The sequence below is a fragment of the Adelges cooleyi genome, unplaced genomic scaffold (assembly GCF_023614345.1).
Source record: "Adelges cooleyi isolate 19-005CV unplaced genomic scaffold, UGA_ACOO_1.1 ACOO_flye_CR_arks_rails_tigmint_CR_PRNA_30, whole genome shotgun sequence".
NCBI lineage: Eukaryota > Metazoa > Arthropoda > Insecta > Hemiptera > Adelgidae > Adelges > Adelges cooleyi.
Genome location: NW_026095971.1, coordinates 6,890,941 through 6,903,804, shown reverse-complemented (window position 1 = coordinate 6,903,804; position 12,864 = coordinate 6,890,941). Strand labels below are relative to the sequence as shown.

General features: G+C 33.0%; 1 protein-coding gene across 2 annotated transcripts in view; it reads left to right on the top strand.

Moving 5' to 3' along the window:
- The window catches only part of LOC126838002 (LIM and calponin homology domains-containing protein 1), a 48,792-nt gene that overhangs the window by 23,846 nt on the left and 12,082 nt on the right, over positions 1-12,864 (top strand). For both annotated transcript variants that reach the window (XM_050572066.1, XM_050572065.1), the window contains exons 2-3: positions 6,572-6,723; positions 7,730-7,875. In XM_050572066.1, coding sequence (XP_050428023.1) covers positions 6,580-6,723; positions 7,730-7,875 — 290 coding nt within the window. In that variant the 5' untranslated portion in view covers positions 6,572-6,579. The remainder of the gene's footprint in view (positions 1-6,571; positions 6,724-7,729; positions 7,876-12,864) is intronic.

Below are 12,864 nucleotides of genomic sequence, written 5' to 3'. Positions count from 1 at the left end.
AAGACTATGCTCTTTTTCTTAATTTTCTATAAAGTTATTTTCGCGAGATGCTTAAAATATATGCGATTGCGTTTAGCCAAGATGACGACGGTGATAATGCTTTATTCATATACTTCCTCTAATAGTAATTTGTATTACATTTTGTTTTTTCAAGTTTGTATTTTGTGCCTAAACTTAACAAGGGAGGATATGACTCTTATTCTTTCAGATCGTCGCTCGCTCAGAAAAAGAACCCACTGCATTTTATAGCCTAAGTAGAAATAGCGACCGTGGATAAAACTGAAAATCGTTTTCCAATTAGCCTTACTGCAACTTCACTCGTTGGCCGATAATCGTGCGAAATATAATTGAAAAAAGGGTTACTGTTGTTTTCGTGATATTATTAATTTTGGTAATGTTGTGCACAAAATAACATGTAACGTTTCATAACTTTAATATTTTGTAGGCTTTGTGGTCGCTTCCCCAGTCGTTCAACTCTCTCTGTACAAAATTCGTGTTGTACGTTGTATTTAAAGAGAAAAAATATCACATTCGATTCTGGAGAAGAATATTATGTTTACCAAAAAAACGTGCGTTTACCGCTCGATAACGATTGTGTATATTTTTCTATGTTGTCTATTTTTCGGGAATGATAATAATATTACTTATATATGTATTTATTAGCTTCATACAAGAATAGACAGCTGCTACTGTAATTGTATTGTAGAGTTCGAATTGTAGATGGAGCACGTTTTAACGTTGGTGGGATGCTGTGTGACGGTTCACAGTAATGGAATCCGTTTGACACGTGGACGCGGCGTTTGTATAATTTTTTTTATAAATAACAATAAATATGACAATAATAATAATGACGACGATAATATAGATCTGTATAGATGAAGTGGAACATTGTTAATTTACTTTTTCCTCTGCCGTTGCCACGGTGTACAAGTACACCACAGTGGCTATGCCATCACCTATAACCACTATTACGACCTAAAACATCGCCCATTCGCAGTAATCAGAGCAATGTCATATTTTTATTTCTAACGAACATCCGAAAACTCCTCAGAACGGAACGACATCAGGGTTTATCGTCGTCTTTCTTTTCCTCGAGGTAAACAAACACACTACGCTGTGCTTGTAATATAATATTTTCGAGTAATATTATGACATAAATCCAATCGCTCATCGAGTTACTGTCGAGCGTGTGTATCTGTGTGTTTTGTAATAGGTCGATGCCATATTACTATTATAATCGCCATCACCATCATCATTATTGCAAACGGGCGGAAAAAATCATTAATACTTTTTTTTTTTTTTTACATAACGTTGCTGCTGTTTTTTACCTATAAAGACTGACTTCCGGAAGATTTCTGTATAGTATTCGGTCCACACCGCAGGAATAATACATGTACACACAATGCGGTACAATGACTTAACGTGTATACGCCGTTCAAACGCACACATTCGTGTTAAATTAGATTTTGCTTTACTTTTGTGCGCAGTGTATATACTAATATTATATAGGTATTATACGTACCACGCCACCGCCTCCCATTAGTGTTTACCGGTCGCCCCCAAGTCGTTATGACTTAACAACGTGTGTCACGACCACGTCGCTAGTGTACAGAGCGCTGTAGTAAATAGTAATTATATTATGTAGATGGAGCAAAAAAAAAAACTTGTACAAACAGCGGTGGTTCGGCAGGTTAAAAAAAAAATAATACACACTGAATCTGTGTTAACCGCTTGCCCACGGCTTGGACCGCATCTCCTGTGCATACAACACATAATATATACACCAACCTGTGTATAATAATAATATATTGTGTTGTTATTAAAATTTCACGCGTATATATGAAAATATAATATATATTTTGTTCAGTCCGTGATCTAAATAAAACCTGGTCGTCCAATAAAATGTAGTACTACTACATTTTATACATTTTTTGATTTTTTAAATTGTAGTAGCTACTATATATTGTATGTTTAGTATGATATGCATACTAATCTGTTTTCAATAACCGGCAAATGTGTCTAATTCACGTCAATACGTTTATAATATTGTTATACAACAAATTTTTTTCTTGGTGGTACTGTATAACCAATATTATCACCAGTGAGTAATAAAACTATGGGTGGAAATTCGTTATTTTTTGATGACCGACTTGTTTTTTTTATGTAATTGTTGATGTAGACTTAATAGAATTTGTATTATTTAATTATAGGTACCTAAATTATACCTATAATTTAAAACTGTTTAGTCGTTTTTTCATAAAAACAACAAGAAATATTATGTATTATAACGTTCGGTATCTATACTTCAATTTAGCACTTGAGCGATGTGTAAATTACCTGTCTACCAGTATGTTATTAATTATTTAGCCAATAAGTCAATCGGTTGTCCTTAATGCCTATTTCTTTTGCGTCGAAGATGGATTATTTTTTTTTACGACTTGTAAGGTGAAAGGTGGACTTTAACAAAAGGACAAAATTAAAAAACACGATATGTTAAAATTTAATGACTGTCCTGTCGTATGAGCAAAAAATTATGCGAGTTATGTATAACTAAATTAGTATTTATAAGGTATGCGATTTATTTTTTACACGGTATAATAATTATTTAGTAATAATAATAGTATAAGTATTATACTTCGACTAAGATTTTTAAAATCTGCTCTTAAACATTTTATACACGTTAGCATAACATTTTTGACACAGTAAGGTTATTTCTATTTAATGAGCTAAAGTGATACTATACGATTTCAGTTATCGTGATTCCTTAAATTAGGTTTGTTATAATCGAATTATCCTACATATGACGTAAATTAAATTTTTAAGTATCTAGTACATTGATATATCATGATCATGTAGCTTAACGGGTCATGATGGCTTAACGCTGCCATCATGAGATGGTTTCTTGACGAATTCGCTTCCGGGACGGGTCGTCAATCCGTCGCCGGAGAACATTACTGCTCACCAAGTGGGTTGCCAATTGGACACAGTTTACTACTCAGTACATTATATATAGTTTTTTTTATAAAATAAGTATTAATAAATTTGAAGGGTAAAAGTAAACTAAAATAAACGAAAATTACAATCTTATGTATGATATGAGCTTATTAATGATAAAATAAAGTTTTTATGAGTATAGTGTATAGTTTGCGTTTTATTGTCCTGCTAAACCAGTATATAATCCAACTATCAAAAATCTTTTTCTAATTAGAGACTCATATCAATATTTATACCTTAATACGTTCAAACATAAGACTGAGTGACTGATGTGTAAATTAATTTAATGTAACCTTTATATAGTAAAACTAGCAGTTGAATTTCTAGTTTATTATACACTTGTAATGACGAACGGTATTAAATTATAATTTATAATTATAGTCAATTATAAAAGGCTGTTATTTAACGGTGATGGTAAATAATACTTGAATTTCTAAACCGGATCTTTCCTAAAAAGTTTTTTTGTGGTAATTCAAAGAGGTTTTTTGCACCGTTAATAAAATGTAAAATATTTTCCCAAGTAGTAACCTATAAGTGTATATCATGATAATTAGCTTGTCAACCTAATATTGGTATCGTATTTTAAACTACTATTGACAGATGCGCTTTCTCTTAAAAACGCAAAAATATTCATCAGAAACAATATTCCTTCCTTATTGTTCTGTTTCAAATCGTTTGTGTTTTGTAAGTTTTGAAAGGGAAATTGATTGCATTACGTTTAGCCAATCATATTTTTTTCTTATAGAAAAGTATATTAGCCGTACTTGCTCTACCGCCGTCGTTATTGTTATACTTTAGTTTCCCGTGTAAGGATTTTGCTCATGTTATTGCCGTATGGCTTTTTAGGTAGTTTTATATTATTTCACTACTATTATTGTTTCTATACTGTTCATTATAATATGGTTGACATTGATGCAGTTTTCTGCACATATATGCAAGTGCCACATTTTAACGGGACATTTACATAATATAAGGTTCTCGTTGCGAAACGCATTATAAACACACAAAGTAATAAAACTACCAAGTCCGAGAACAAAATTTGTACCCACATGTGAATGTTGTTTGTTTGTACATGAAAAAAATAATATAACCCGTTAAATCAGCTCATTAATGACAAGTTTTTTCGTTTTGTAGGTACGCTTACCGTTTTGCATTTCGTTGCATAATGCAATTATTATTTTTATTATTACGATACCGGTATATATAATATACACACTTATAAAAAAATATATATTATACACGCGACTTGCGCATTCGGTCATGTGGTTCACGCGCGTGCAACGGTTATATGCATCAGATTTAGGAGATTAAGTATTAAAAGGTTATGAAAATAATGTAATATATATATTATATATATATACGTGTACTTAGTGGCAGAGAAAGCAAAAATACATAACGCCAGCGCACATTATCTTTTCTTTAAATCTTTTCTTCTTTAAAATCGAATTTAGAAAACGGAAGCACCGAGGCCGCGACGGAAAACCGTTTCCTGGAAACGCGCCTTAGTGTACGAATAGTCATTCGCTGGAATCGGTACAATTTTAATTTTGTACTATATCATTTGTATCAAAATAATTAACCTTAATACATTGTAAAAATGTATTTAAATAACTGGATGTTGTTAAATAGAAATAATACTTGTCAAGATATAAGGAAATTATTAAAAAATTAAAAACCTAACGTGTATCTCCCATCGTAATCAATACGATTAATTTGTAATCATAATAAAAAATTATGAAAACTATATATTTAATTTATAATAGCCTCCGACTGAAATGGGGTATTTTATACGTTATTGGTTATTATGTATTGTACTTATATTTCTATGTATAATTTTTTTGTTGCCTAAAATATTGTTTTTTTATTTAAAAAAAACATAATATAATAGATTTTATACGATTAATAACCCCACAACCGTTGTGTATTTCGGTCATATTTGTTTTCGTCATTACTGAGATTCATTAAAATGAATCAAACGCCATATATTTTTCCAACGATTGTGTAGTCTTCAGAGAGACTTCGCTAGTATTTGTTATTATTAAATTTGGGCAGTCCGACTGACGTGTTCGCAGTATTTTTGTTATTGTCCTCAATCGGATGTGTGGCAATTGCTTTTTTAATAATTCTATAACCGAGGTCATCCACCTCGTTCAACGCAGTGTTGTGCTATTACACCGCAGCACATCATTAGCAAATATAATTTTCCAATTATAAATTTCGCGGAAGAAGTATAAAAGATGTTGTAAAAAATTAACGGATGAGGTAAAGTTAATTTTATTGCTCTCTTACATTCGCGTTAAATGATATGCCGGCATTAGCGTACATAAAGTCAGTCCACAGCCGGTTGTAAAATTATGAATAATATTAGTATTAAGCGTTTTTAAGTACATCACAACAGCACGGTTTTCCTTAAACGGCCGGTGGCTGTTTCTTATTTTTTGTGATGTCGACCAACTTTTATCGCGCTTTATGTTTTACAGCTACTGCGTGCATTGGACCGTATAGAAACTCTTTTGTATGTGTAATTGTTTTCTGTTCGGCCAGCGGAAAATTATCACTGTAAGATAGACGTTCTCTGTCGGTAAATGTGTGCGATCTATTTCAAAAATCGTTAGCATTTTTTTTTGTTCCGGGGAAGTTAATTTATAACTACCGGAATGATCGTCCCTCGCGGTTTTGTATATTATGTTCTTTCCAACGCTCATTTCAAATCGTTACCGTTAACATATATATTATTTAAAACCGTATGTGTCTGTCCGGGCGACTCGTGAATTCAATTAATCAAATCGCGCGTGGCAACTGTTGGCTCGCACGACTTCTGAAAGTTTCCTCAATGGGATTGTCACGTTTTTCTTCCCTCGTTCTCGACGGCACTACGCCCACCTGGCCAACAGAACGGGCTGACTACGGTAATTCCACGAGACGTTACCGATGTAAAAATCGTTTAATTCAATATAACATGTCGTACATTATAGTATTGTTGTTGTTTTTATGGAAGTAACGCTCGTGGCATTCCGATTAAAGTGGAACGGCGACAAGGTCGCATACAATTAATGTACACGTATGTACCTACTGCATCAGGTAGTAGTAGTAGTAGTACAACAGCACACTTAAGATTGATGGCCCTCGAGTCTTAAAACGAAATTTATCGAGTGGTCCATGCAACAACGTGCGGCCGCAGTGGAGTTGTGCAGTGTCTCGAAGCAGCGCCGTGCATAGCGCGAACACCGTTGTGCCGTTCCGCGCTGCCGTGGGATACCCATGATGTGGAATGACCTGGAAAATATTATAATAATTCAAAAACACATTAATAACGAGTGAAAGCAATATTGTATACGTGTATACATATGGTATAATTATGCATGCGTGTATTGGATCTGTCGTTTAATGAGTTTTATTGTCTTTATGTTGTCTGTATGCATCACACAAAGCAGTAATAATAGTGTAATACACGTGTTCTATGATCAGGACGCGTTAGATTTAAGCATTATTACATTTGACGGAATGCCTTTTGATTTTTAATTTTTATATAGCCGTCTTTCAAGTGTCGTGCTAATAAATATGGTTTTGTTTACAGCTGATCCGATGATGTCACCCATGAAACCGGCTCCGCTGCAGTTTGTCAAGCTGGCCCCGCCGTCCGATAGGTTTCGATCGGCGCAGGATCAGCTCAACAAAGCAGTAACGGCCAAACCAAAACCTAAAGAATTCGATGCGGACTGGCAATCGGTAAGATAATAAACTTGCTAAAAATTGATAGGAAAATATAAATTTTATTGTACAACTATGCTAATATTGCTGTGATTTTAAGCAATGAATGAATTGAATACAAATGGTCTGTTAATTGAGAGTAAGTAGATAAAAAAAACTTGTTTAAGCCAAGTAAATGGTAATTGATAAAAGAATTAGAGATTGGAGTGACCGTATATAATTTTAAGAGCAATGACATTAGTGCAATAAATGAAAAATTAAATTACGTTGAATAATAAGAGTTGTCATTGATTAAACATGCAAATATTAATAACACGAGATATTTATGCTGTGGTAAAAAGAGGTATACTATGTGACAAAAAATTACATTTAGAATGAAAGTTAAATATAAGCATAAACCTTAAGGTCGGATAAAATTACCTTTTTTATTTACGTCTTTGAGAGGGATTAATAAACATTAGCTTACCAGAGGCAGTGCAAAATTCTAGGGCAAGCTGGTATACCTCAACTAATTTTGATTTTCCCCAAATTCGCCTACCTATAATTTATAAATTAATAATATAATAATAATCAATAAATTAACAGTTCTATATTTATTATTATTCATAATAACTCATTTTATTTTTAATATGTATGTTGATAAAATACAATAGTCAAAGTCCCAATACATTTTTGCTCTTTTCATTTAATAAGTCTTTTTTTGAAGCCGCGCAGCATGCAGGTGCACGCACGCTCAGCATATTACGTACGCACGCCTATGCACAGAACTCAGAAGTAGCTGAAATGAGTATTTTATTGTTAAATATAATTTACGTAATGCGGTAAGATGATTAGGACAGTCTCGTTGGCTATTTGTTAGGATAAGGCAAAGAAGAAGACGATTAAATCATAATTTGGGAATATACTCGTGTATACTTTTTTGTATGTTTAATATTGTTAATTATGATTTGAAGATTTATTCGTGAATCGTTGATTTAAAATTATTTTGTGTTGAGAACCTTCAAATGTTTTGTACGGTTTGCAGGACTTGGATAATTGGAAGAGCAATCGGAGGAAACAACAGGAACACATTATCGAGCGTTTAGTAGAGGTGAAAAAATTCGAGACTGATCGTTTGGACGATGGATTCCGGAAGAGAAGCAAAACGTTCAATGAAATGATTCAAGAAAGGTAAGGGTTTGATAATATATTGTAGTAGGATGCGATTGTCCTTTTACGGACATTTTATGAAGAGGGAAAATGTATATATGTCTCAAACTTGAATCTTAACGCTGTTTGACAAATTCCCGGTATATTTTTAAAAATATTTTTCACGGTAAATTTGCATTATTGTGCGTAACACAGAAAATTAAAAAAATTATAATCACATAAATGTTTGATTTTTGCCTGGGTATTTAAACCGCGTCAGAACCTGTACGCCGCATTGACATGTGGTAATTAAAACTTTTATAAATTATACTTAAACTAATTTTTCCTTTTATGGTGAACATCTATATTACATAAACGGATAATCGCGATCAGCCGGTTGCAGCATATATAGTAATGACCGTCTCTCTAGTACTGTAATCATGTTATTGACCGGTAACGTGTATTTTGTGAAATTAAAAAGAAAGCGCCCCGTCTATTGTTGTGGTTCAAATGCTTTTAACAGCAGCTACGATACTGACTACAATATTGTATTATAAATCATTCGTACACATAGGTAAAATATATAAAAACGGTGACAACGGCGGCCCGTAAATGTCTAAAAAAATGTTGTTCGTGGATTGCAATTGTGTTGTACATATTGGAAAAAACTATCAAGTTTTACTGTATATGCGCCTCCTACACTTGCACCACTAGCACAGATATAATCAATTATTATTGTTGTTTGTTATATTATGAGTTGCGTGCGGTAATATACAGTGTTTCCCAACACTATTTCGTAATAACGAATGAATTTATTCTCCGTTTAATTTCAGTTACCTGTATTCACATATTACTGTATCGGCCAGTGAAAGTCCATGAGAATTAAAAAAAGTAGAAATAATCTTTGCATTGTCCGATTGTCATTGACTTCCAAAACCGCTACGATGTTTTTGACGTCGCGTCGGATAATCCGCTAGTAAATTTATTGCACGCGCAACAAAAAGATAAAATATTATGCTGTATAATTTGAACTTACACATAAGCATATAGTTTGAAGCATTATAATCGATTGACTTCTCGACAATTTAAGTAGTAGCGTTGGCGGACAGGCGCTGTGAATTATGCACGGTAAATGTCATGCCGACTAATATGCAAATATCTTTGTTTATTTCTTACACGGCCGTGTATTTGGTCATACAATGTTCCTTTAATGCTCTTGAATATTTATTAAACGTTTTGTCAATACATACTATTTCGCTAATGAGCCGTGGAGCCTAATATAAACACTCGAGAATGTCCATTATTTATATTTAAACAATGTTGTTTTCTATTTTTGCGCAAAAAAATATATATTAAAGCGTTTTCCTGCGACCGTGGTTGGGACAATAGGAAAAATAAGAGGAATTTACATTTAACCATCATTCGACTTCAAAGCGCTTGCTTATGTGGTTAATAGTGTTGCTTATGTCAGTGTACCTGGTTCAAGGTCGAACAGCTACAACGTCCGTCCCACTGTGAAAATTAAGATTTGAAGCGATAATATTTTTTATTTTTACAATTTTATGTTAATACTGATTTTGTAAAAAGCTGAACATTAGGTGTTACATAAGTTTCGAGACCCTTATGTCGTTTACAATAGGCATTAACTGAACATATTAAATAATTAACACTAGGTAACCAATATGTATCGGTTGGAAATCCTCTGTTATCGAAAGAAGGATCAACGATTTTCTATTTATTTTGATTGCATAACACTTACTTGTAGTAAACTTACCTGTGAATTCCAAAAAAGTCACCATTTAATTTACCGCTACACTGATCATCTATTATAGACTATACTTTACACGGTCTAGGTAGTCATGATTTTTAAAACCATATACCCAAGGTGTTGGACGAGTCGTCGTCTGAATAATGTGGCGTAAGTGTCATGTGTATTATCGTTAGTTTAAATTTGTTAGCAAGTGCTCAAGAATGCATTCCAAGCATGGCATTTCTCGGCGCAACTCATCTTTGTGTATTTATAGACTTTGGACGCCTTTCATGGGTTAGATAGACTATCTCTCGCTAAATGATCCTAGAAGGGCGTGCAATCAAGAAAAATCTATTTTAACTTGTCGTTTTAAAAATGTCCAAAACATGAATGCCGTATAAGCAAAGTATGTTTGTTTTCTGACCATTTCAAGTCTCGGATCCACTGAGTTTGTGGATTATTTGGGTATAATTTTTGAAAAGTTACTTTTTATTGAATTGTAATTATACACTAGTATTTTAATTATAACCATGATTGTGCTATTTTTGAGACGATTAACAAAGCGTTTTAGCTAATGGAAATATTATGCGCGTATTTATCGAATAAAAAATAAATGAACAAGTAATGCGCCTTACGGCATATTCACTAACTATGTACAGGCGCAAATTACATTTAAAAAATTAAATGAGTGTTATATTATGTACAGTATAGTATAAATTCCTAAGGAAAATATCTTAAGCGGAATTTTGTATATAGTATAATAGACGAATAGTCCAAAGAAAAAAAGATGTTAAAGCATTGTGTTAATAGAAGCTGTGATAAATAAGTTTTATATACGTACATCGTACATGATATTGGACCCTAATGAGAACAGATTATTTGCTTTTAGTTAGCAAGTGTATAATATGCGTTTAATTATCTCCTGTAGTATATATATATACTACCTAAAAGCAAATAATCTGTTCTCATTAGGGCCCAGTATCATGTACGATATATTCACAATAAGTAGTCACAGTTGTCGACGCCATCAGGCTTTATAAGACTACTATGGGGCTTGTCTAGACCTCCAAAGTTATCAGTAACTCTCCACCTCAACCTCAAAATAATCCTATTGACAGCAAACAGATATTAAACGACATTTTTTCTCTTATTACAACTTAAATTGTATTTGTTTAATGCTGGCAATTTTTTGGTTTTTATTTCTCCAAACTACATATGCTATTCACGCAATCCCTATAGAAATCGAAAGAGTTCTTAGTAGGAATGTTCATTCGCATGAGTTATTTTATTTTATTTTAATTTGTATTATTATTTATTCAAATGTTGTACAAACGCTTTATTTAGGCTTTTAAATTACCTAGATGAAAATGTAAAATATTATGTGTCCGGATAATTCCAAAAACAAAAGTGCTTAATTAAACTTTCAGAGAAAATCGGTAGTAAGGTTAAGTGTTCACATCGCTTTAGTCAATGGGGGAAATAAACAGGGTCTGGAGTTTTTTGCGGTCTTTAGGTTTTTTTTGAAATATTACTTGTATGTAGTATGTAGTATGTTTATAAACGTAGACAAACTGTTTGTGGTTGTGGCGGATACCATTAGGATATAGATAGTTTTCTCTGTTGTGTACGAAATGATAAAAATGTACAGTTGAAAGACGCATCATCCTTTTGAAACCGGTTAAGTCACGTGGGCCGTAGGCTTACATTGTAGTAGTTACATTATGGAGTTTAGTTAGCGACCGCGTAAACCGATATTCCGCTTTTGCGTTCACTTTTAAGCTTGAATATCATGTCCTAGCAAGTCATCGGTTAGAGGTAAAAAAAAAAAAGAATAAAATGCTTTATTATAGTATACAAATTATAGAACTTGAAACCTAACGGCGGCAGTGAACAATCTAAATTACTTGGCATGTGACAGTCGGATATTGTTATACCTACGTTATTGTTGTTGTTCGGCGTTTGAAAGTGAAGTACAAGAGAAGCATTAGATAGAGAAAACTGGTTTCGTTCGTTTTAGCCTTGTCCGCACTTTTGGACATGGCATTTTACATTATCCGAACAGACGTAGAACGTATAAAGAGCTCAGTAGAAAGAGAAAGAGTATAACACTATCCTAAAGCGTGTAACCCTTAGAGCATAGTCCGGAAGTCATAATATATCGTATGTTATTTGCATGTGCTCGCTATCACTGTGATTACCGCAGGCATTCATATTGTTGTAAATATTATTCCAATACAATAATTATTATAATTGTCTGCACGAATCGAACGGCACAACCATGTATGTGTTTTGTTACCTAACGAATGACCAAAAATTAGAAATTTTTCTCCTGTAAATCATGGCATTCATAGATTAAACATTGGATAATAGCATTGATTATAAATACTAATATTATTTATAGTCAAGGATAAATAGTATCACACATGTATTGACATTCATGTTTCTTATTCGATTCGGTCATAACTTTTCATGCGTTTACCATTTATAACGGGGGTTGTAAAATCCTAATTCCCAAAACTGCTTTGTTATTATTGGTTTGGTCAAATATTTTTCCATATTTCATGACAGCGCATGAGCGATAATGTCAACTACTCTTCATACTCGTCCGCTGTCTATTTTCTATAAATTACCTTAACACACTCTTCTTTCAGTGACCAAACTTGGTGCGATATTTTGGCACAGAAACCGAGTAAAAGTGTGACCCATTCGCCGCTTGGTAACAGTAGTTTTGTTTTTAAACTCATTGCTGAATAATCGGTCGGTAGGAGTTTTTTTTCTAAACGATTTAAATCGTATACTTTCTATAATATTGCGTTGGATAATATTTTTTTTTATAATAACTGAATGCATACATTATAATTGTTTTATGTGTAAACATTATAATGGCTCAGGTACTGACCGTCGCAGGTCGCCTAACCGTACTTCCTTAAGGTCGTGGCTTCTTGTCCGTCAGTTTTATAGTATAGAATAGTGTACAATATATATATATATATATTGTGATAGACACTAAGATTCTAAGGTGCAAACATTAATTAACATATTTGTGTGCATGTATGTAATATATAAGAAATGCATAATGGTTATGTGTTGCGTACAAGTACTTGCGTTTTTCATACTTCGAGAAAAACTATATGAAATTCAAACTACGTTACATAAACAAAATATGTGCGTAGTGAATATGTTTGCATATAATTATTATTCTGTGGCACTCAGAATTATATCTAATCGGTGTATATTTCTAAGTGCCGTATACATAGTGTGTAATGCAGAACGTATTTATA